This window comes from Alexandromys fortis, unplaced genomic scaffold (genome assembly GCF_014885135.2).
Source record: "Alexandromys fortis isolate MF-2015 unplaced genomic scaffold, M_Fortis_MF-2015_v1.1 scaffold_369, whole genome shotgun sequence".
Taxonomy (NCBI): Eukaryota; Metazoa; Chordata; class Mammalia; order Rodentia; family Cricetidae; genus Alexandromys; species Alexandromys fortis.
The window spans coordinates 113,873-136,278 of NW_026068250.1; the positions used below are offsets into that span (position 1 = coordinate 113,873).

General features: G+C 48.4%; 2 protein-coding genes and 1 pseudogene across 2 annotated transcripts; 2 read left to right on the forward strand and 1 right to left on the reverse strand.

The window, feature by feature from the left end:
- Positions 1-784: 784 nt before the first annotated feature.
- Positions 785-6,689, reverse strand: Tspan1 (tetraspanin 1). The gene is made up of 8 exons (XM_050131385.1): positions 6,531-6,689; positions 6,031-6,095; positions 2,592-2,798; positions 2,333-2,407; positions 2,119-2,217; positions 1,882-2,037; positions 1,523-1,606; positions 785-1,275 (listed from the first exon to the last, which is right to left on the reverse strand). The coding sequence occupies exons 2-8, from the start codon at positions 6,085-6,087 to the stop codon at positions 1,228-1,230; spliced, it is 726 nt and encodes a 241-aa protein (XP_049987342.1). The 5' UTR covers positions 6,088-6,095; positions 6,531-6,689; the 3' UTR covers positions 785-1,227.
- Positions 6,690-11,786: 5,097 nt separating this feature from the next.
- LOC126494142 (28S ribosomal protein L42, mitochondrial-like) lies at positions 11,787-12,205 on the forward strand (annotated as a pseudogene).
- Positions 12,206-13,153: 948 nt separating this feature from the next.
- On the forward strand, positions 13,154-14,001 carry P3r3urf (PIK3R3 upstream open reading frame). Its single transcript, XM_050131377.1, has 2 exons — positions 13,154-13,388; positions 13,958-14,001. The coding sequence occupies exons 1-2, from the start codon at positions 13,154-13,156 to the stop codon at positions 13,999-14,001; spliced, it is 279 nt and encodes a 92-aa protein (XP_049987334.1).
- The last annotated feature ends 8,405 nt before the right edge of the window (positions 14,002-22,406 follow it).

A 22,406-nucleotide genomic window follows, 5' to 3' on the forward strand; every position in this document is an offset into this window, starting at 1 on the left:
GAGTTCCAGGACAGGCTCCAAAGCTACAGAGAAACCCTTTCTTGATAAACAAAATTAATTAATAATCAACAAGAAAAGAATGCCTGGGCGAAGGAGCTTAGTGTTGCTGGTGGTGTCCATCGCTGCAGGGAGCCTTGCTGTAATACTCTTTCAGGCAGCACTCTGAAGTATACCACCATGACCAACCAGGCCACACCCTACAAATACCCAGTTCCTCTTCAAGATGATGGTAACCTAACCAGTGTGCCCAGGCACCCTCAGGATACAAGTCTGAATTCTCCAAAAGGCTGGGCAGTGGTGGCGCACACCTTTAATCCCAGCACTCGGGAGGCAGAGGCAGGCTGATCTCTGAGTTCGAGGCCAGCCTGGCTACACAGAGAAACCTTGTCTTGAAAAAGCAAAAGATTCTCCAAAGTAGGGCACTTCGAGCTGCTTCTCAGGGTTCCAGGAGGGCTTCTTGGAGCCCAAAGAGCGACTCCACTGCCACAGCCCTGACAGCAATTCTGTTCTCTCCTTGACTTGGCACACGCTCATTAGTTTCATAGCTTTCTAGACCAGTGCCCTTCGCCAGGCAGGAGAACTTTCAGGACAAAGTCCTCATAATACATAAAGGCAGACCAACCTGGCTCCCACTTCCTCGGTGCCCTCTTGGCCATTCCCTTATTCTCCCTCCAGACCTGGAGCCTAAATACCTACCTCACTACCTCATTTCCACCCTGCTGAGTCTCCAGTCTCCCCAAAAGCAGTGCAATTCAGGCAAGCAGAACTCATCTCTCATAGTATACACAGTCCAAACAGAAGTATTTTTTATTGGTTTATAGGTTCCAAAATGCTTTCTATACATCCGTTCTATGGCTTTGCTGGAGTTGAATATGCCCAGGCTGTAAGTGCCTTCATCCACCAGTGGGGTGCTGGGATCGTCAAGAACCACTTTTAGACCAAGGGTGTGTCAAGGGTTGAAGAGGAGACTCAGGAGATGGGCAGAGTGGCTGCTTCAAAGACTCTGGGGCAGATGTTGCCCGCCCCCCCGAGCCCCACCAACAGAGAACAAGGCAAACACACAGCCCGAAGGAGGTGGTCCCTATTCAGCCCACAGTCCAGAGCAGCAAAGGCAGGTCCACTCCGGCCCAAATGACGTTAGATTTCATCTCCACCCGGATCACTGCTGCTTAGCTGTCTCTTCCTGGCTTCCATGTGGCAGCAGCAAGTGGGGAGGAAGAAACTGGCTTATTTCAGATTGCAGTATAGATACATGGATACAATCATGGCAGCCAGCTGGTGGGGAGGAACAGGGAGACACGAAAGGACACGATCAAGGACTGTTTCCTGAACAGACAACGTGAAGCCCTGTTTTCCTGATGCTGGAGGACATGTTTGGCCACCTTAGGCCTCTGGGTTCAGCCCTCAGCTCCAGAATGAAAACACAAGAAATCTGACTCCTCTAGAGAAGCCTCAGAGGAGTCAGAGTCTGTACAGGTCTAGTAGAGACTGATACCCAGGTCCAGTCTCCTCACCGACTTACCTCCAGGGCCGCGATTCCAGCTGCCACACCACCCACAGTGACCGCATTGGTTCTGATCTCATACAGAAGCTGTTTGAAACAACCCTTGGGGGGGAAGGGAGAAAGTATTTATAGCTGGCAGTGCCCTACCCCTGATCTGTTTACTACTTACTGTAAGACCATTAAAACAATCCCACCCGTGCCAGGCATGTGCACGCCTTTAACCCCAGTGCTCAGGAGATGGAGGCAGGTGGATCTCTTGAGTTTGAGGCCAGCCTGGTTACAGAGGGAGTTCCAGGATAGCCAGGGCCACCCAGAGAAACCCTGTCTTGAAAAAAAAAAAAAAAAAAGGAACACCACCCTTCCACGTCAGCCCATACCGGTACGTTTGTTTCTTCGGCTTCGCTCTCGGTGCATGGTTGCGTAGCCGTGCCATTGGTAGCTCCGCGACAACAGTAAGGAGGAAAGAGTTTATTCTCTTCAACGAAACGCGATGTGTTAAAATCTGTATAGTTGTTGAAACCACAGCACTTCAGCTGCAGACAAAGTGGGATTGGTGAATGATGGGACCTTGCTTTTTTCCCTCCCCACTCCCAAATCCTCCCAGCCCACCTTACCTCTTTCATGGTAGTGTTCCACACTTGGGTGAATTCGGTCTGGTAACCATAGTCTTTTTTGATGGCAGGTACTATTGCCAATGTCAGGAAGGTTTCTGCCTGGATGGGTCAGGTCAGTATTAAGAGAGAGGTAGGGAAAGTAGCCATTCACAGGCCACCACCCACTTCCGGGGCTTTAGCCCATCTTTCTCCCTTGCCCCATCCCTGTGCTCACCATTGTGGTATACACCAGAGCAACCACAGCAGCCGCAACCTCAGCAATGAAGATGATGAGGAGGATGGTAAAGAACTGAGTGGGAAACAAGGAAATACGTTTTAGGGAGACCCGCCTTCCTTGCCCTACCCACTCCCATAAAAGAGGCAGGGTGTCCCCATGGGGATGCTCCCGGAATCCAAAGTAGCTTTTTGGAATCCCCAGAGGAAGATGTCAGGGGTGAAGGGACCCTTGGTTGTGGCCTGGGGTGCTGACACACCATCAAGAGCGCACACTTGTTCTCAGAGTGAGCACCGTAGCAGCCCAGGAAACCGAGGACAAAGAGCACAACACCAGCCGCGATGAGGAAGTAGCCCACGTTGACAAACTGCATGGCACTGGATGACATTGGCCCAAAGATCTTCAGGAAGGATGTCCCATCGACGGATACCCAGATTCCCACAGCCAACAAGGCTGCACCACACAGCTGCGGACATAAGTCGGGCTTTGAAACAGTGCTAGGAATGGTTCCCTTTGACACCATCAAGTCTGGAAACTTTCTCTTCCCTTAACGAGGGAATCTTACTACCTGTTGTGCTTGGAGGGGACCTTAACTAGTACCAGAAAGGTGGGAACTGGGACACCTAACAAATTCACCCATCTGTTTACCTAGGAAGACAAAAATGAGATCAGGGGTTCTAGAAAGATCCACAGGCTGGGAGGAGGCATAAAACTTTCCTTTTTCTATAATCAGGGTCCTGCCACATAGGTAGGAGTGAAAACAGGTCCAGCCTCTCATTCTTGGGCTGTGAATGCCTAGAATAACTCTGTTCTCTGATACACGGAAGGAGGCAGGTGGTAGGGTTGAGCTGCAGCTCAACCGTCACTATAGTAACAGCAGGGTGAGGCTTCCACCTGCTTGCAACCTTGAAAGGGGGTGGAGGTTGAAAGGTTCACAGGCCCAAAGGCCCCATTTGATTCCCCTCCAGGAAGGACTCAGCTGCCACGCCTACATTTTTCACCTACATTACTGCCTGACAACAGAAACTGAGAAAACGGGTTGAACACAACTACAGCTTCTCGTCAAGACACTGAGTTAACCTCAGCTTTCAGAGGTGATCTTGAGGCTCCGAGGGGGTCCAGTGGGGGCCCTGGTCCCACAGCTCCTAGCCAGGGCTTCAGTGGATTAGCAGTGGGCACTAACTTTTGCCCAGCTCCCACTGTCCAGCTACAGAACCGAGTCTGGGATGGAGGTAAAGAGATATACATATAGGGCTGTATCCCAGGATGTTTGCTTAAGGACAAGATTGCCGGGCTTCTAGCCTGCAGGGTCAAATTTCAAGGAGCCTGGCTTCCCTACCTTGTTCTGCCCAGTCTGGCAAGGCATGGGCAACAGAGGAAGGAAGCCAAACTGGATTTGCTTTAACCCTATCAGGCCAGAGTCCTGGCTCTCCCAATTGTCAAAATCTTAGTACTTCCTTCAGTTATATTAATAAAATCTAATTCATGGCAGCCAAAGGAAGTCCAAGGTACAGATCACATTGGAATCAGAGACTGCCTACTCTGCCCAATTTCTCTCTCCCCCCCCCCTTTTTTTTTTTTGAGACAGGGTTTTTCTGTAGCTCTGGCTGTCCCGGAACTCGCTCTGTAGACCAGGCTGGCCTTGAACTCATAGAAATCTGTCTGCCTTTGCCTCTCAAGGACTGGAATTAAAAGGCATGTGCCACACCACTGCCAGGCTCCTCGGCCCAATTTCTTTTTTTTTTCTTTTTTCTTTTTTTTTGAGACAGGGTTTTTCTGTAGCTCTGGCTGTCCCGGAACTCGCTCTGTAGACCAGGCTGGCCTTGAACTCATAGAAATCTGTCTGCCTTTGCCTCTCAAGGACTGGAATTAAAAGGCATGTGCCACACCACTGCCAGGCTCCTCGGCCCAATTTCTTTTTTTTTTCTTTTTTCTTTTTTTTTGAGACAGGGTTCCTCTGTAGCTTTGGAGCCTGTCCTGGAACTAGCTCTGTAGACCAGTCTGGCCTCGAACTCACAGAGATCCACCTGCCTTCACCTCCCAAGTCCTGGGATTAAAGGCATGTGCCACCACTGCCCGGCCTCCCCAATTTCTTTAAACTGGTCACACTTCATGTCTCTACTGTTTCCCCTTTCATTCGTTCTTCTCTGGTGGCCCCAGCCGCTGACCACTGTTTTCTCGTTCTTCTCTGGTGGCCCCAGCCCCTGACCACTGTTTTCTCGTACTTCTTGTCCTCCTCCTTTCCCTTCCTACCGTTCCATGTCCCCTTCATAGTGGCTATTTTTCTGCACATCTCTAATGTGTTCAGTTTCTCAGAACTGACTTTCTTTAAGATCAGGGGTTCTAGCCGGGCCGTGGTGGCACACAACTTTAATCCCAGTACTTGGGAGGCAGAGGCAGGCAGATCTCTGTGAGTTTGAGGCCAGAGCTACAAAGAGCTAGTTACAGGACAGGCTCCAAAGCTACAGAGAAACCCTGTCTGAAAAAAAAAAAAAATCAGAGGTTCTAAAATATTCACGGGTTTGGGGAGGGGGTGGAAGATAGACTGGAGGATAGACTTTCCCTAACTGCTGCCAGGGCTCCACCCTACCCCTAAAACTCGAAGGCTGCTCACAGGCTTATGACTTTCAAATAGCCACGCAACTCCACTGAGTCCACTGAGCCAGGGGGATGACCCCTTCCTTCTTCCTGCATTGCTCAGGCCATTTCTTCTAAGACCTCGCTTTTGTCTGTTCTACCACCCCTCAGCATCGAACCCCTTTGTTTACTGTGCCCCTTCTTATCTCTGTCACTATCTCCAGGGCTTAGGCCTCCTGGTTCAGCTTCTCAAACAAGCCCTACATAATCTGTTCCTGGCTTTCTAAACAATATCAAATTTCATTACCTGTGGGCCTTCCTACGCCCATTACAGCTCCACCACCCAATGCAAATGTCCAGCTTCAGCTACTTCCTCCAGGAAGTATTTTCCTCCTAGGCTAGATTCAAACCCCTCCAGGGGCTCCCTTAGCCTTGGTGGTAAATCAGTCAGGACCACTGTGCCATTATCAGTGTATATAGCAATTATCAGCCTATCTGACAGTTTACTGGTCCTGAGACCTTCAAGGGCAGTAAATGGCCTTGCTTGCCTTCTACCCTAGCCCGTGGCAGCTTAGAGTGTTAGGCTGTGAATAAGCTTTCCTTTTTCTTTGTGGCCTCACGCTTGCTTAGCAAATACTCTATTACTGAGCAACAATCTCCTTCCCTTAAATGTCAGGTCAGTTGATGAATGTTTATTGAATGCATAAGGGTTGCTAGAGTCAACTCTAAGAGGCAGGGACTCGCTCCCCTTTCAATTTTTCCATGTATGGTAGTCACTTTTGCACTTTAGCCTACCCTCTTTCATCTCTGAACCTTGAACGTCCATCAAAAAGGGGGAATCACTCCTGCTAACCTATCCCTGCCTACACTCATCCTTCCTGGAAGAGAGGCGGGAGCCTAAGGCTTCTCCATCCCTAACCTCCCCATCTTCACCCAGTGTGTGGCAGCCAGCCAGTGGGGTCAGTAATCGCATTGGGAAGACCCTCCACTTACTATCCATAAAGGGGAATTTGCAGGGCAGGGTCTGGGTACATAGTCTCCCATTCCCCAGCTTGAACTCTGTTCCGATTGTGACCTGCTTTTGTAGGGAACCCCCAAAAGCCCACAACCTCCATACTTACAAAGATGAGTAGATTGAAGAGGACCATCATGACCTTAATGAATTTGAAGCACTGCATGGTGGGTCCTGGGAAACAGACACACCCAAGTTAGGGCTTTACGTCCCAGCTGCCCTGGGCTGGCCCTGCTTTTTGGACCCTGGCATACCCGAGTCCCACATCCTGTGATCGCTCACAAATTTCACAAACTTCTCACTCTATGTCTGCACTCCGATATCTCAGAACTTTCCCCAGCTCCCATCCTGACACTATCTACCTGACACCATACCACCCAGATTACCAGAATTTAATTCTCTGATCCTAACATCCCCAGATTCTCTCACACAGGTGTTACAAGCCCAACTCCCACACTGCAGGACACTCGATGTCCTTTCCTGTTTCTCTTCCTGGACCAATCTTAGACTCTTCCAGTAACCCTCTCATTGGCTTTTCCCAGCACCCACCCCAAACCTGTTTCCAAACTGGTATCCTTTCATAGGTTAGTCTCTGCCCTGTGCCATTACCTGTTCAGGGCTCTTTCCAATAGGTTCTGAACAGGATACGCTGCACTCCTGAAGGAACAGAAAAGCTCCAGGAAGCTACCACTTAGTGTGCTGGCCGAAAGATGAGGGATCGCCTAGTCCTCACGCGCGCGCCACTGCTCACCTACAGGTGGGGCAGGTGTTTTAAAGCCTCCTGTTGCCCGCCCGCCTGCCCGCCCGCTGGCCCCACCCATGGCTGAACAGCCTCCTTTGCCCCTGCTGCCCCCTACTGCCTGGAGATAGGTTCTCAACCCCAAAAGCAATAAACAGATCTCCACCTAGAAGGGTCACCTATAGACTCTAGGGCTCCTGGTCTCCGGAAAGGGGTTTAGGGGGCAGCAGAGTCAGGAGTAGGACAAGTGCCTTTCCAGAACCTTCTGTGTGCCATGCTCACGATAGTGTATCGTGATTCTTCCCTCGAATCCGTATGTTCACTGGCACCACATCTGTTCAGTCTGCCATCTGTATGTTTACACACAAAGCTCACAGTCACATATATAACATGGACTGGTACTCCTGAAGTGTGTGTGCGCACACACACACATACACCAATGAACACACACACACATTTAATGGAACACACATACATGCACACACCCATACACATATGCACATCCATAAACATGCATTTTCTTTCTCTCTCTCAAACACACACCCACTTTCAAGGAAATGGTCATGGTCTGGCAACCTCTGCTCTCTCCTCAGAACAGGAAATGGTTATTTGTTCTCTTCCCCCATAAAACCTCAAGCTCACCATCCTTCTCCTCCCTTCATCCTTTTTTTTTTAATTTTATTATTATTTTATAACCTTTTGCCTGCAAATCCCTGATATGTATGTGAGCCCGGTTCTCTTGGAGGTCAATGGAGGACATCAGATCCCCTGGAACTGGAGTTATAGGAGGCTTTGAACCACCATGTGGGCTGGAAATCAAACCAGGGTTCTTTGCAACCTCTAAGCCATCTTTCCAACCCCCTCCCTTCATCTTTTTGCCCCTCACCTTTTTCCTTTTCTTTTCCCCTCTCCATGTTCTGGGCCTCTGTGCACAGCCCTGGCCCTTTTGCCAGCAGGTGGCACTGTGTGCCTACAAAGGAGACATTCCCATTCCAAGGTTCCGTAACCCTTTCTGGGGCTCCCTCTCTGATTTTCCACACCACTATTCCTGATTGAGAGGGTCTTCACAAGTTCTTGCTCTCCAGTTACTCAGATCAGGGACTCAGATTCTGGTTCTGTCATTTCTTAGCTATGTGGTTATGGGCTCTGGGAATATTTTATTGTTTATTTGTTTGTATTTGTATTTTGTCGAGACATGAGCTCATTTAGCTGACTGTCCTGGAACTATGTAGATCAGACTAACCTCAAACTCACAAAGATCTTCCTGCCTTTGCCTCCCAAGTGCTGGGATTAAAGATGTACGCCACTTTGCCTATTTTGTTTATTTATTTTTGGTTTATTGAGAAGGGTTTTTCTCTGGCTTTCCCTGGGTGCTGTGGAACTAACTCTGTAGACCAGGCTACCTTTGAACTCAGAGATCCACCTGCACCTGCTCCCCAAGTGCTGAGATTAAAGGTGTGTGCCACAACTGCCCAGTTTATTTACTTATTTACTTTTTTTTTTTTTTTTTTTTTTTTTTTTTTTTTNTCGAGACAGGGTTTCTCTATGGTTTTGGATCCTGTCCTGGAACTTGCTCTTGTAGACAGGCTGGTCTCGAACTCACAGAGATCTGCCTGCCTCTGCCTCCCGAGTGCTGGGATTAAAGGCGTGCGCCACCACCGCCCGGCTACTTATTTACTTTTTAGTTTAAATTGTATTTACTGGGGGCTGGAGAGATGGCTCAGTGGTTAATAGCATTGCCTGCTCTTCCAAAGGTCCTGAGTTCAATTCCCGGCCACCACATGGTGGGCCACCACATGGTGGCTCACAACCATCTGTAATGAGGTCTGGCGCCCTCTTCTGGCCTGCAGACATGCACACAGCCAGAATATTGTATACATAAAAAATAAATAAATATTTTTAAAAAATTGTATTTGCTTGAGTGTTTTGTGAACATGTACATCTGTGTACTATGTGCAGAGGCTAGAAAAGGGCTTCAGATCCCTAGAACAGGAATTACAGACAGTTATGACTCTCCATGTGAGTGCTGGGAATCAAACCTGCGTCCTCTCTGGAAGAGCAGCCCGTGCTCTTAATTGCTGAGCCATCTCTCCAGCCCCTATTGATTTATTTTTCAATTTTTGTAACTGGGTCTATATAACCCTGGCTGTCCTGGAGCTCCTGGTGTGGACCAGGCTGGCTTTGAACTCAGAAACCTGCCTGCTTTTGCCTACAGAGTGCTGGGTTCATAGGTGTGAGTCACCAAATCTGGATTTATTTTGAGAAGATATCTCACTCTATAGACCAGACTGGCCTCAAACTTAAGGCAATCCTCCTGCCTCAGTCTTCCAAGTGCTAGGATTGCAGGTGTGAACCACCACACCCAGCTAACTTGAGTTCTTGGTCTTTCTGACTCAGAATCCCTAGTGCGAGGGTTACAGGCGTGCACACCCATCCTGCTATTTGGTCATCTCTGAGATTTGTTTTTCGGTCTTTGTTTCCTAGTCTGTATAAGAGAATAGTTATGGGCTGGAGAGATGGCTCAGCAGTTAAGAGCATTGCCTGCTCTTCCAAAGGTCCTGAGTTCAATTCCCAGCAACCACATGGTGGCTCACAAGCATCTGTAATGAGGTCTGGTGCCCTCTTCTGGCCTGCAGGCATACACACAGACAGAATATTATATACATAATAAATAAATAAATAAATAAATAAATAAATAAATAAATAAATAAATATTTTTTTTTAAAAAAGAGAATAGTTATGAGGAATATAGTAAGTTTTTCTCCCTGCTCTGGGGCACAGAGCAATGAGCACCAAGAGGTCAGAACAGAGAGCACTGCTAGAGGGATTGTGGGATGGATTTAGGTGACAGACGGTGGTGGTGGTAAAGTGTGTGTGTGTGTTGCTGGAGACTGGGTCCAGGACTTTGCACACACTAGACAAACGCTTCACCACTTGAGCTACATCCCCTGACGTGTGTTCTTGAGAAAGGGTGTCACTATGTAACTTTGGCTTGCTTAGGAAGCACTCTGTAGCTTCAGCTGTGGTCCTCCGTCTACCTCTGCCTCCCATATTGGGGGGATTTCTATCTTCTACAAAAGCCAAGGAAGTAAGTGTGTGTGTGTGTGTGTGTGTGTGTGTGTGTGTGTGTGTGTGTGTGTTCACGTGCGTGGTGCCTGCAAAGGTCAGAAGAAAACAGCCTTAGACTCCCTGGAGCTGGAGTTACCGATGGTTGGATCTAAGCAGTGTGGATGCTGGGAACTAAGGGGTCTTCTGCAATAGTAGTAAGCATTTTTAGCTGCCAAGTCACCTCCCCAGCCTGCAAGTGGATTTTTTAGTTTGCTGTGTTTGTGAGGAAGGAGACAGCTGTAGAGACAGAGAGGAGGGGATAATAGCATTGCAGATAATAAGCCAGGGGGCCATTCTTATATTCCCAGATACTCTGGAGGCTAAGATAAGAGGATCTCTTGGTCCTACAAGTTAAAAACCCTTCTGGGAAAAAGATAGTGAGATTCTATCTCAAAATTTAAACAAATGGACTGAGTTTGGTAGTTCGTGCCTGTTATCCCAGCTCTCAGGAGGCAAAGGCGTTTGAATAGGGGCCAAGGGCTCATAGGTACAGAGGCTAAAAGTTAAAGAAAGCAAAGTGGGGGCTGGTGAGGCCCCACAATCTGGGACCTGAAGTTCCTGGAAGACTAGGGGGTCGGGGTTAAGGTGTGGAGAAATGAGCAAATCCAAAGTTCCCCTTAGCGCAAGGCCTGGAAGACCTAACTTTCCTGTCTGTTTCCTACAAAAACAGGTGAAGCCAGGGTTAACATCTCTTACCCCTCTTTCCACAGGGCTTTCTTTCCCATCTCAGGAAGAGCTCTGGGAGTTCACATCCCTCCATGTCCCTGGTTGTTATGGAATATCCTGGATAAACACATAAACAAGCGTAGGATAGCAAAAGGTGAGTGCCCTGGGCTCTGGATCTGGCAGCTAGCGGATCTGCACCCCCAGCTAGCTGCCTCTGATTCGATGACTATACCTCACCAAGGTGGTTTCCTTCTATGGCCAGTCTTCATCATTCAGATTCCATATCTGTGAATTCACCTGGTCACCACGTCCATTTGTGACCACGAGACCAGGTCTTACATCGCTTTCACAGTTATTCAGAGGAGGTACATCGAGGTAAGAGTCCTGGGTGCCTGACACATGTGTCCAGCAGAGGCGTGTTGAGTAGGAGGGATCCTCTGCCCCCAGAAACATGCTCTAGCTCTTACAAACCAGTGTTTGCCCAGCAGTCTAGTTACTACCAGTATTTTTTATTCAAATGTTTTAGTTTCTTTTCTTTTTTTTTTTTTTTTTTGGATGACTATTATGTCATTAATGATGTTGCTGGCCCAAGTGGCCCTCGTGGTGCTGAGCTACTATTACCTAGTATTCCTCTGCACAAAAGAGTGGAGATATACTCTAAAGGATATGCATTTGCTAGATGTGTTAGATACCTGGCCTACCTGACCTCCCAGGATTAGAGGCTTGTACTACCGGTTCAGCTTTGTTTAGCTAACCTTGATTCAGACAGTTACATTGCTGTTGCTCATGAGTTGAGTGTTGAAGACTCAACACTACATATTACATAAAGTGACTCATTGGAGGATAATGGTTCATTACTTCTAGCTCTTGGGAGGCTAAGGCAGGAGGATTGCTATAGCAGGTTCTGGGCCAGTCTAGGCTACAAAGCAACAATAGCCAGGTGGTTGTGGCGCACACCTTTAATCCTAGCATTCCAGAGGCAAAGCCAGGTGGATCTCTGTAAATTCAAGGCCAGCCTGATCTATAGAGTGAGTTCCAGGAGAGCCAGGGGTGCACAGAGAAACCCTGTCTTGAAAAATCAAAACAAAACAAAAAAGTAAAAGACATCAACAAAAAACAACAACAAAAAGGAACAAATAAATAGCCTCTAGACCTAAAAACAGATGATGCATTGAGAGTCTGGCAAAAATATTATGGACCAGGAGTCACAGGAACCTGTGCAGCTCTTAGAAGTAAGGAGTGGGATTGAAGCAAGATGGCGGGCCCATGGAATGAAAGCCTCTGTGCCTAGAAACAGATTTGAGAAGCGATTTCGCCTCACAATTTTTTTTTCATGTCACCTTATAAAGATCATGGCTGCAGCAGTAAAATGGGTGACGTCAAGCAGAACTGTCTGGAAACATTTATTTCCAATCCAAAATGGAGCCTTATCTAGTGTTTGTTGTAAATCTACACATTCTTCTCTTCCAGATGACTACAAGCTAGAGCTCTCTTTGACATCCGATGGCGGACAATAGTGTGCTACCACCCTTCTATGGACATCCCGTATGAACACACAAAACCTATCCCTCACCCAGACATTTTGCATAATAATGAAGAGACACATGAACAAATGCTGAAAACCAAATTAGAAATAAAAAGCAAATGGCTTGAGCAAGGCCCCAGGATAGAACAACTCAGCAAGGTGTTCTCCACCACGAAGCACCATTGGTTCCTGCGCGAACAGTATCACAATTGTCGTAAGAAACCAAATCCTCCCAGAGACAGGTGATTGCTCTTGACTTCCCAAGAACAGGGAAGTTTTGCTGTGTGTCTTATTTGCCAGCTGAGAAAAATGCACATGTATTCATTAAGATGTTATGTAAGAAAATAATAAAGGTACCCCCTTTATATTTTTTAAAAAAAGTAATGAGTGATTCAGTATTATTGTTTATTTGAGGGCAGGGTCTCACTACATACTCATAGGCTGACCTGGAACTCTATGGTTCTCCAACTTCCTGATGCTGCAACCCTTTAATACAGTTCTCCATGTTGTGGTGACCCAACCATAACCTTATTTTCATTGCTGTTTCATAACTATAATTTTGCTACTGTTATGAATCTAATGTGAAATGCGGGAGATCTGATATTCGACCCCCAAAGGGGTCTCCACTCACAGGTTGAGAACTGCTGCTCTGTGTACACCAGCCTGGCCTTAGACTCTCAGAGATCCTCCTGCCTCTGTTTCCCATGTGCTGGGATCAAAGGACTGTACTAGTACACCCAGTTTCAGTATCTGTTAATTCAGTGTTTACAATGACTTTCTAAACCTCTAACTACTGGGAAGCATGATAATTAACTTCTATAAATAAGATTATTGATAGTGTCTCCTCACACGGCTGTGGTGGAGTCAATGAAAGCAAGTTTGTGAAACACTAAGCTTAGTATCTGGCACACAGTAGGTGCTCAATACATTGTTAGTATTATTAACGTGGATGAAGGAAAATAGCCGAGTGATTTCCCCCACCCCCACCAGAGTTCTTTTCCCTAAGGGATCAAACTGTGGTTGTCTGGCTTTTGGGCTACTCTCCATGAAGAGGACTGTGAGGAAGTCTGAGCTACGTCTGGGTGGGGGAGGGGACGAACCTGTGACACAGAGCACCACCCTCAGGCAGGCTCCATATGTCACAGAGACCTCAGTTGCCTGGTCAACAGAACCCCTCAGAAGCTCTTTGCTGTCATGGGGCCCTCTCAGCTTGTCCGTGCCCCTAGGCCTCGGGGCATGAGTTCCCCATACAGAAGGCCAGGTATGGGTGGGTCCCGGCGCAAGTGTTCCAGGATGTTCAAGTATAGCCGCAGAACATACCGGCAGAAACCCCGAGGCCTAGCTACCACCCATCTTGCCACTATGGCCACAAACATCAATGACACCAACAACGCTGCTTCCACCAGTGTGTGGATCCTCTCACCTCAAGGTTGGTGGGGGGGGTCTGGGCTGGGGGATCAGTGATTTGAAAACCAGAAGTATCTGTTGCTTACGTGCTCTAAAGGGCAATTTGTGAAATTCCACCCAAGGCAGCGTCTTGAAGTTACCAAATGCTGAGAGCCTTAATGCAAAACGATATGGCTGTGAAACAGAGAGCTTGGGGGAGGCGGGGGGAGCTATGGGATTCTCACACATGCCTATTTTCTTTGTGTGTGCATGTACACATGTATGCACGTGTGTGTATGCCTGCACCTATAGGCCGAAGAACAACCTTGGCTGCCACGCACCTTTTTAGGAGACAGGGCCTCTCAGCAGCCTGGAATGTGTCAAGTAGGCTAGGATGGCTGACTGTCCAACAGCAGGAATCTCTGTGTCTCTGCCTCCCCAAGGCTGGGATTATAAGCATGTGCTACCATGCTCAGCCTTTACCTGGATCCTGGGATTGACGTCAGGTCCTGAGAAAACTAGGGCTTCACTGAGTTACCTCCCCCAGCCTGCACAACTGCCTTTTTTCTTTTTCTTTTTCTGAATATTCTTCCTTCTCCTTTCTCTCTCCAGTACTCAGACACCTCTGTCAACCTGGGGGCTTTCTGATCCTCTAGAAATGCCCAGAAGCTTGGCTTGCACTGGACCTGCTCTTCCAGAGGGCTGTTGGTGGTAAACAGCAAATACAATCATTCTGCTTAGGCTGTCTTTCTCCATCCGAAGTGTTCCAACCATGCAGGACAGGAGGGCAGGGGCAGGGCTGGAGACACTTAGGCACGAGCTTCTGAGCCAGCACGTGTGGACCACAGTTAGACAGTGGGAGGACAGGACAAGGTCAGCCAGACAAACCCATCTTTGTCTTCAGCATTTTGATCTGCCTTGTGAGGTAAGGGGCTGTCCTGCCTTACACTCCCATGGGTACAAGGCGTCTTGGAAAGAACAAGAAGGCACAGATAAGAGAGAGACCGATTGAAAGACAGAACCCCACAAGTGCTCTAGCATGAGGTATGCTGGTGCTGGTCAGTGTGTGTGTGTGTGTCACTGTGTGTGACAAGAGAATGGGAACACTGAGGCACATGTGACTAGATACGCCTTTGTGACTGAACGTGCCTCTGCTGTCAGCTGCGAGAGTCAAGGACCGCCTGCTAGGGCAGAGGCAAACCAAAGCCGTGTTGGCTCAGCTAAGAATGAAGGTCAGAAGGGGGAGGGGGCCGCCTGCGGGAGGGAGGGGGTGCAGAATGGTTAGTGTAGGAGGACGTGTCACCTTCAGCCCCCAGCCATCCTCTGAGGTCAGCGTTTTCCAGGACTGCCAGCTGAGCTGGGGCACTTGGGGGCGGAGCAAGACTGAGTTTGAGCCCAGGAACAGGGGAGGGTGTTGCACTCTGTCTGGCCTGGGGATTTTCCATTTGGATTTCTGAGTGTGTGCCCATGTATCATAGGGTTTAACTAGGTTTCTGTGGGGTGTGTTTCTGTGGGGTTGTGCAGTAGCATTGTGAGTGTCTTTGTCTCTAATGAGTGGATTTGTGCATGGGCTAGCGTGAGGACTGGGGAGCAGGAGAAATTCCTAAGACTTTTGGTGGCCTGTCCTCTGGGCTTTAAGAAGTCTGGCTAATATCATTTTCCTCTCATAAGAGGAATGAATTATGTTCATCTACAATAAGCCTACCAGAGCATGGGATCCTGAGGGGAGGGCTAGGGCAGATAATTCACAGTTATGCTGGGTCCAGAGAGTGCTGGGCTACTTGGTGTGGACATTAATTGCACCTAGAAAAGGACTGGACTGGTGTCCAAGGCCCATAATGGGTCTGCACATAACAAACAAACACATGACAAACAAATGTAGTCATGTAACTATAAGTGGATTCATGTACATACAACATAATTAGCAAATGAACGCATGTATTCAGGCATATGCTATAAACAGAGATCAGCACTGATAAGAACGCAATAGGTACCAACCCACCCCCTTGCAGGAGACATGCCCATACACAGACACAAACATACATGCACCCAGACACAAGAACACAAGCATATAAACACAGACACATGCTATCATACTCATGCAAACTCAGATACACGTAGACACACTCACCAGCCTTCCCTATCCTTGCAGCCCTGAGGCCCAATGCCTCCCTCCCCAACATCGCTGTGTGCAGTGCGTGCATATGTGCCTTTGCTTATGTCTCTGTGTCTCTGAGTGTGTGCATGTGTTTCTGTGTATGTGTATGAGGGGGGTGATAAGCAGAGGAAACTCGATGACATCATCTCTTTAAGCTATTTTTAGCCCCATCCGCAATGACTTCTCCATTACCCCTCCTCCTCCAGGTTCCCAGTTCTCCTTCCTTTCTGGGCTCTCAGAGAAAGCAAACAGCCAGAGAGAGGTACCCACTCCTTCAGTTTAGGTTGCCCTTCTGGATGATTGGGTGCAGCTCACTCTTTCGCCCCTCTGGAGTTCTTTGGAGGCCGAGAACACAGAGATGATTCCCGGACTAGAGGAAGGGGCAACCTGGAGCAGGGGCCTGCAGTCTGCAGCTCTGACTCAGTAGCACTTGCTGGGTCTAAGGGAGTTGCTAGTTCTGGAGATGATGTGGGTGAAGACAATGAGAGGTCTTCCTCCATGGGAGGCAGGACTCTGGGAACCTGGCAGCTTCAAGGATTCTCTTCCATCTCCCACAGGTTAGCTAACATAAGGAACCCAGAGGAAGCACCCTTCACTCCCGCAATTCCACCTAGAGATTTCCACAAGCAGCGCTTCCTGCTCATACCCTCGCTGTGGTGTTCCCAACCCCACACCCACCCACCAAGCAAACGCAGGGCCCTCTGCTAGACACATCCACTTTCGGACCCCTCCCCGAGCTGCTCTGTGGGAAGGCCTCTGTTCTCCATCTGGAGTTGGGAAGACCGAAGCCCAAAGGGGGCGGTAGCACTGGCCCACACCTTATGGTGCTGGGGAAGCAGCCCAAGGGAGATGGGAAGCAGGTGGAGGAGGAAGTGGTGGCACACTGGGACAGCTGGCACAGGTGCAGAAGGCACAGCCCAGGCAGGGAATCAGGTGAGGGGGAGGAGAACGGTAGCCTGAGGGGTACATGCCAGGAGGAGGGCTTCCTGCTTTAGCTAGCCTTGGGCAGCCACCGGAAAATCGGGTTTGGCAGCTTCAGCCCTGTGCTGAACTGTTCTGCCGAAGAAAGGGCTGGAGGTGTGTGTGTGTGTGTGTGGGGGGGATGTCCAGATTGCTCCGGGGAAGTGGCCTGGGGCACGCCATCCTCTTCAGAAACAATGAAGTTCAGGGAACATTTTGAGATCTTTCGGAAGGTAGGAATAGTCCCGGACTGGAAGCACCCCTGTTTTGCCCTAACCCCTAGTGTGATGCTTTACCGGTCCTGGTTCCCTTCTTTCTTGGCCAGAGAGCCCCCACAGGAAGGGGCTTTTTGAGATCAGGTTCCGTTAAGTTTTTCTGGGAGTCTGACTCAGGCAGGAGGTGAACAGTCAAAGGATAGGGTCTGACTGAACCAGACAATCCCTGGGGCACGAGACTGGAGTTCCCTTGTAACTAGCGGGTCAATCACCGGAAACCCAGTTCCAGGCCCACAATACAATACTGGTCACTCCACCCTTAAGTGCCCTTACCCACACCCCCACTTCCGGTCTCTGTTCCTTCCTCATCTCTGGGGAAGGCTATAGAGCTCCCAAGGGAATCTCTGTGTTCCCTTCCCTGGATCCTTGCCTGGCTTAACCCTCCCTCCCGTTACCCATTCGGCAACATCAGTCAGTTCCCCGCTAAACTCCCACTGGACTCTGGCACAGGCCAGGGAGATTGTTTCTTCTCAAGCTCCGGAGCTTAGATAAAGGGCTTGAGGGAGATAGGGTGGGTGAACCCAGTGCCGGGTTTTGCGTGGATTGTCCTGTGGCCCAGGAAGAATGGAAATTCCCCCCTCTTTTTCTAGTCATCTCCTTCTTCTGCCTTTGGTGGAAGGCACAGAAGAAACCCCAGAGTTGAGACAAAACTTATAGAAAACAAACACAAAACCCCAGGCCAAGGGGCACTGGCTGCTGTTACCATGTCTACCACAAAATTCATTAAACACAAAAAAAGGTTTGAAACTTTGGATTCAGAGTCCACAGTCATAGGATCTTGACATCAAAGAGTTTTACTATAACACTTTAGAAGCTGAGGAATCTAGAATGGTGTCCCCCCCCCCCAAAGTTAGAATGTGTTTAAATTAGAAGTCTGAGGTCAGTGAAGTTCCGTGTTCAGGTGGATGCCTAAGCCAGATTTTCTGCTGCAGATCTCAAAGCAGCTCAGGCATGTGCTCATTGGGGAGGCAGACAGCCTGGGGTACGCGAGGTTAGACTGAAATAATAACCCTGCCATAAACTGGACGGACACAGACTTTGTCCATGAAGCCGAGTTCCTGAGCACAGGTGGAGATGAAGTGGATAGCCTGTAGAAAGAGCCATGGTCAGGAGTGGTGGCACACAGCTCTAGTCCCAGGACTTGAGGCTTGAGGGGAAAACCCCTGAATTCAAGAGTCTAACACCAGCTGAGCAATAGAGCAATTCCTTCATCAAAGGAAACAGGAGTGTGTGTGTGGGGGGGGGGAAGGGTTCAACAAGAAGCTTAACATACAGGCCCAGTTCTAGTAGCTCCAGCTTCTCTGATTGGGGTGAAGCACAGCCAAAGCCATTTCTGAAGGTTAGCGGGAGTTCAAGGCTAGCCTCAGCTATGTAGTGAATGTGAGGATAGCCTGAGCTATATGAGACCTTGTCTCAAAAATATAAAAAAAAAATGCCTGGTGTGTTGGCACATTCCTTCAGTCCCAGCACTCAAGGGGCAGAGTTTGAGGCCAGCCTGGTCTATGTAACAAGTAACAAGATCTAAGCCTATCTAAGTAGTAAGACCCTGTCTGAAAAATTAAACAAATCCACCAAAACAGAATTAAAAACATTTCATAAGGTTACTGGGGACTCCTTACTTCATTGCAGGTCAACAACCCATGTCAGATTGTTTTCTTTGGAAAGATACTAATCGACACACATCAGGCTTCTCTTAGGGTCTCTGGGAAAAGCAAGCTTTATTCAAAGATGCTGATCCTTGATTTACATCCATGCCACATGTACCCCAGGTAGCAGGATTCAGAGTCTCCACAGCAAGGTCCCAAGAGAGAACCTTGTTGAGGGCATCTATCTGAGGCGGTACTTAGAGGAGCTGGGCATCTAAAGAAGGAGGGTGCCAACCTAAGGCTTGGAATATATATAGCACAAGTAGTTCAATCTCTGACCCTCAGAACCATGAAAGCAATCAAACTGATGTTAAACGAGAAAGGAGACTTCTTCCGGGTGGTGGCAGCGGGCACTTTTAATCCTAGCACTGGGAAGCAGAGGCAGGCGGATCTCTCTGAGTTTGAGGAAGCTTGGTCTACAGGGCGAGTTCCAAGACAGGCTCCAAAACTACACAGAGAAATCCTGTCTCAAAAAACCTACCCCCCCCCCAATAAAGGGAGACTTTTATTTGTTCAGTTGTTTTTTGAGACAAGTTCTCACTATGTATAGCCCTTATTGGCCTGGAACTCGCTGTGTAGACCAGGCTAACCTCAGACTCACAGAGATCTGCCTTCTTCTGCCTTCCAAGTGCTGGGTTAAAGGCATGTACCACCACCACCTGGCTCACACCCAGCTAATCTTGAGGGGAAAATTGTGTGGAGACCCTTGCCGAGCTATGGGGTTGATTATTGGTCAAAAACAGACAAATATATCTAGTGTTTCTGGGAACCCAGGAGGAACAGTTCCAAAGACAGGCAGATGCCAGGCCTTGCTAGGCATGGGAAATGAGGCAACGTCAGAGGAAGAGCCTCATGTTCAGCTGTCTGCGGAACCAGCTCGGTATCTCTACTCTGACCTCTACTGACACTTTGACTTCACACCCTGCCCTTGGTCATCTGCCACTCTACAAACTTAGAGCTGCTGTGTGACCTTTGGCAAAGCCTTTCACCTCTGGGCCTTGAACCTTCTTGGGTGCTTAGGGCATCATTTATCATTATTATTACTATTTGTTTTTTTCGAGACATGGTCTCACCATGTAGCTCAGGCTGTCCCAGAACTCACTATGTAGACCAGGCTGGCCTCAAACTCACAGAGATCCTCCTGCCTCTGCCTCCCAAGTGCCAGGATTAAAGGTGTGCACTACCATGCCCTGCTGCATTCATTAATATTATTTATTCCTGGCTTTGTTTAGAGAAATTCTGCTTCATATCTCTGTAACTAGCTTTCAAAGAATATATTAAGCGGCTTCCTGGGAGAAAAAAAGGCAAATGGCAATAGAAATAATGCTTACATTTGACATTCTTACATTGATGTGTGTTTTCATAAATCTTCTAGAACGTCCATAACTGTCACTCTGGTGTTTTGTTTGGTTTTGTTCTACAGACTGAACCCAGGGCCTCTTGAACATGCTAAGTAAGCACTTTATAGGGAGCTGCCCCTCCTCCCTCAAGTCCTCACAGCTCTGTTAATAGATTAATGGGCTGAAGCTCAAGGAGAGTAAATAGCTCGTCCAAGATCACCCGCCTAGGGTGTTACAGAACTGGAATAGCAAGTCGGATTCTATCTGAGTCTGAAGACCTTGGCTTCAGACTAACTAGCTTTAGTTCCAGGAGGCTTCAGTGGGTAATGAGAGCCCATGGATGGGGCAGCGCAGGGAGCAGTGGCCCAAAGGGTCTGGCTGGAAAGGCTGGAAGAGTCTCATTCTGTGATAGGTACTCAGGTCCTTGTGTTGGGAGAGAAATGAACTGTTTATGGAGATGGCTGCAGGCTGGAGTAGAAAAATGTGGGGGCCCTGCAGCTGTCCTTCAGTGTTCAAAGACAGTGTGAACTTGTGGAAAAGGGACTGTGAGGGAGGATTTGAGGCTTTCTGAGCTGGCGTGGTTCTCAGTAGCCTGGGGCAGTGGCACTTTCCCATGGGGTAGTGTCATGTTGTCCTGATGCTGCCAGATCTGTCACTTTGAGGTTCCAGGCAACCTTATTAGCCTTATTAGCTAATTCAAACGAGGTGGGAGGATTTCAGATGACTCCTGATACCTGCCCAAGGTTGGGTCATCAAAGAGGCTGAGAATTCAAGAAATCACTAGTTATACAGGGTTGGGACTGGAGGCAGCCCCGGGGGGGTCATCTCATCCAGAGCCCTCTAGGAGTCTAAGGTCTACAGAGGGACTAGGACTTGATAAAGTCACACTGTTATCTCCTGCCAGGCACTCCACAGGGTGGATTCTGGTCTTTTTTTTTTTTTTTTTCCCCCTTTGAGACAAGGTCTCACTATGTAGCCATAACCGGCCTGGAATTTGCTACAGAGCCTCGGTTGGTCTTGAATGCAAATCCTCCTACCTCACTCTCCTAAGGGATAGGATTACTGGTGTGTGCCACCAAGCCCAGTGCGAAGGCTGCTTTTAGGGTAGTCTTAAAGACCTGGCAAGCATTTTTTAGCTGATGCAGCATGGGAAAGGACTTTTTTTTTTTTTTTTTGAGACAGGGTTTCTCCTGGAACTAGCTCTTGTAGACCAGGCTGGCCTCGAACTCATGGAGATTCACCTGTGTCTGCCTCCCAACTGCTGGGATTAAAGGCATGCGCAAAGAGAGCCAAGGCTGAGACTAAGAGTCTGAACCGTCAGTGCTTCAAGAAGCATAGGAGTAGTTACTAAGATGCAGGCACCCCCAGGATGGGAGGACTCTAGACGCAGTTGCTAGGGGCACTTGAGAAGACCACACAGCTAAATGATTCTTAATTGTGTATGTGGAGAGTGCAAACACACACACACACACACACACACACACGTACTCACACTTCTTTCTCTCTCCTCTCCTGGCTCAAAACAGGCAGAGGTGACTAGCGACCACCACAACCCAAGTTTCAGCATCAGTGTCTCATCTCTGCCTCCCTCTTCTCCCCTCCCCCAGCTCTGGGGTTAGGGAAATGGAGGCACCCTCAGCTCAACTTTGGCGCTTTGTGAGATCCAGGAGCCCTTCCCTTGTTGCAGTGATGCAAATCCGTTCCGGATTTATTAAAGGCATTCTTTCCGTGAAGCAGGCGAATAGGCGCCAGTGCCTGGCTGGGAGTACTTCTCCCGGCCCTGATCTAAGGGTGGTGGACCTGAGATGAGAGTTCCCTCCCGGTTAGGAACCCCGCAGGGGTTTGGGGAGTTTCTCTTCTGAGAAAGTGGGAATTCCTTGGCAGGATAATTAATGTGGAGGCACTGCGCTGGGAGAAGAAAACTGAAGTCTAGCAAACTTTTCGGACTCAGAGCCAAATAGGAGTGACAGGCACAATGAACAGGCAGGACCCTGGTTTAGAGGTCTGTGACACATTTCTGGTAGAGAAATTTGAAAGTTTGGGGTTGGTGAGCAAGTTTAGGGTTGATTGGGTGGCGGATTCTGGAATGTGAGGAGCTGCCCCAAACACACGTTTAGCCTCTAACGACTAATTCACTCGTCCCTGGCCTTGAGAACTTCCTCATCTCTCAGGTAGAAGGGAATGCAGGAGCTCCAATTTCAGGAAGCAGAACGACCAGAACTGTGTAACAGTCTGTGAAGAGGAGTGCTAAGTGTACAGGCATGAGTCTGAGCTCACTTCCTCTTCCTCCCAGCATCCTATTCTGTTTACTCCTCCCACCTATGTTTTAACCTATCAGGGCCAAGGAGTTTCTTTTTGTTTTCACAGAGGGTGAGAGTCTGTGGATTTCTTCTATTCCTATATGGTATGACAGACCACGCCCTCCTGAAAGGTTGCTATGAACACCCTCAAAAAATTGCTTCACTCAATTGCCAACTGAGATGAAACTAGCACACAGGTTATATCATGAACGACCTAATTAACGATGCCCCTATTCAGCAGGAAGCAGTTTGGAGAGAAAAAACTATGCCCATGTTCCCAAATATGGTTTATAAACGTTCTTTTACATTTAAAGGTGGATATGATATAGATATAAATAATTTGCATTGGTATGGATTTTAAGGTCAATTTTGTTATATGTAT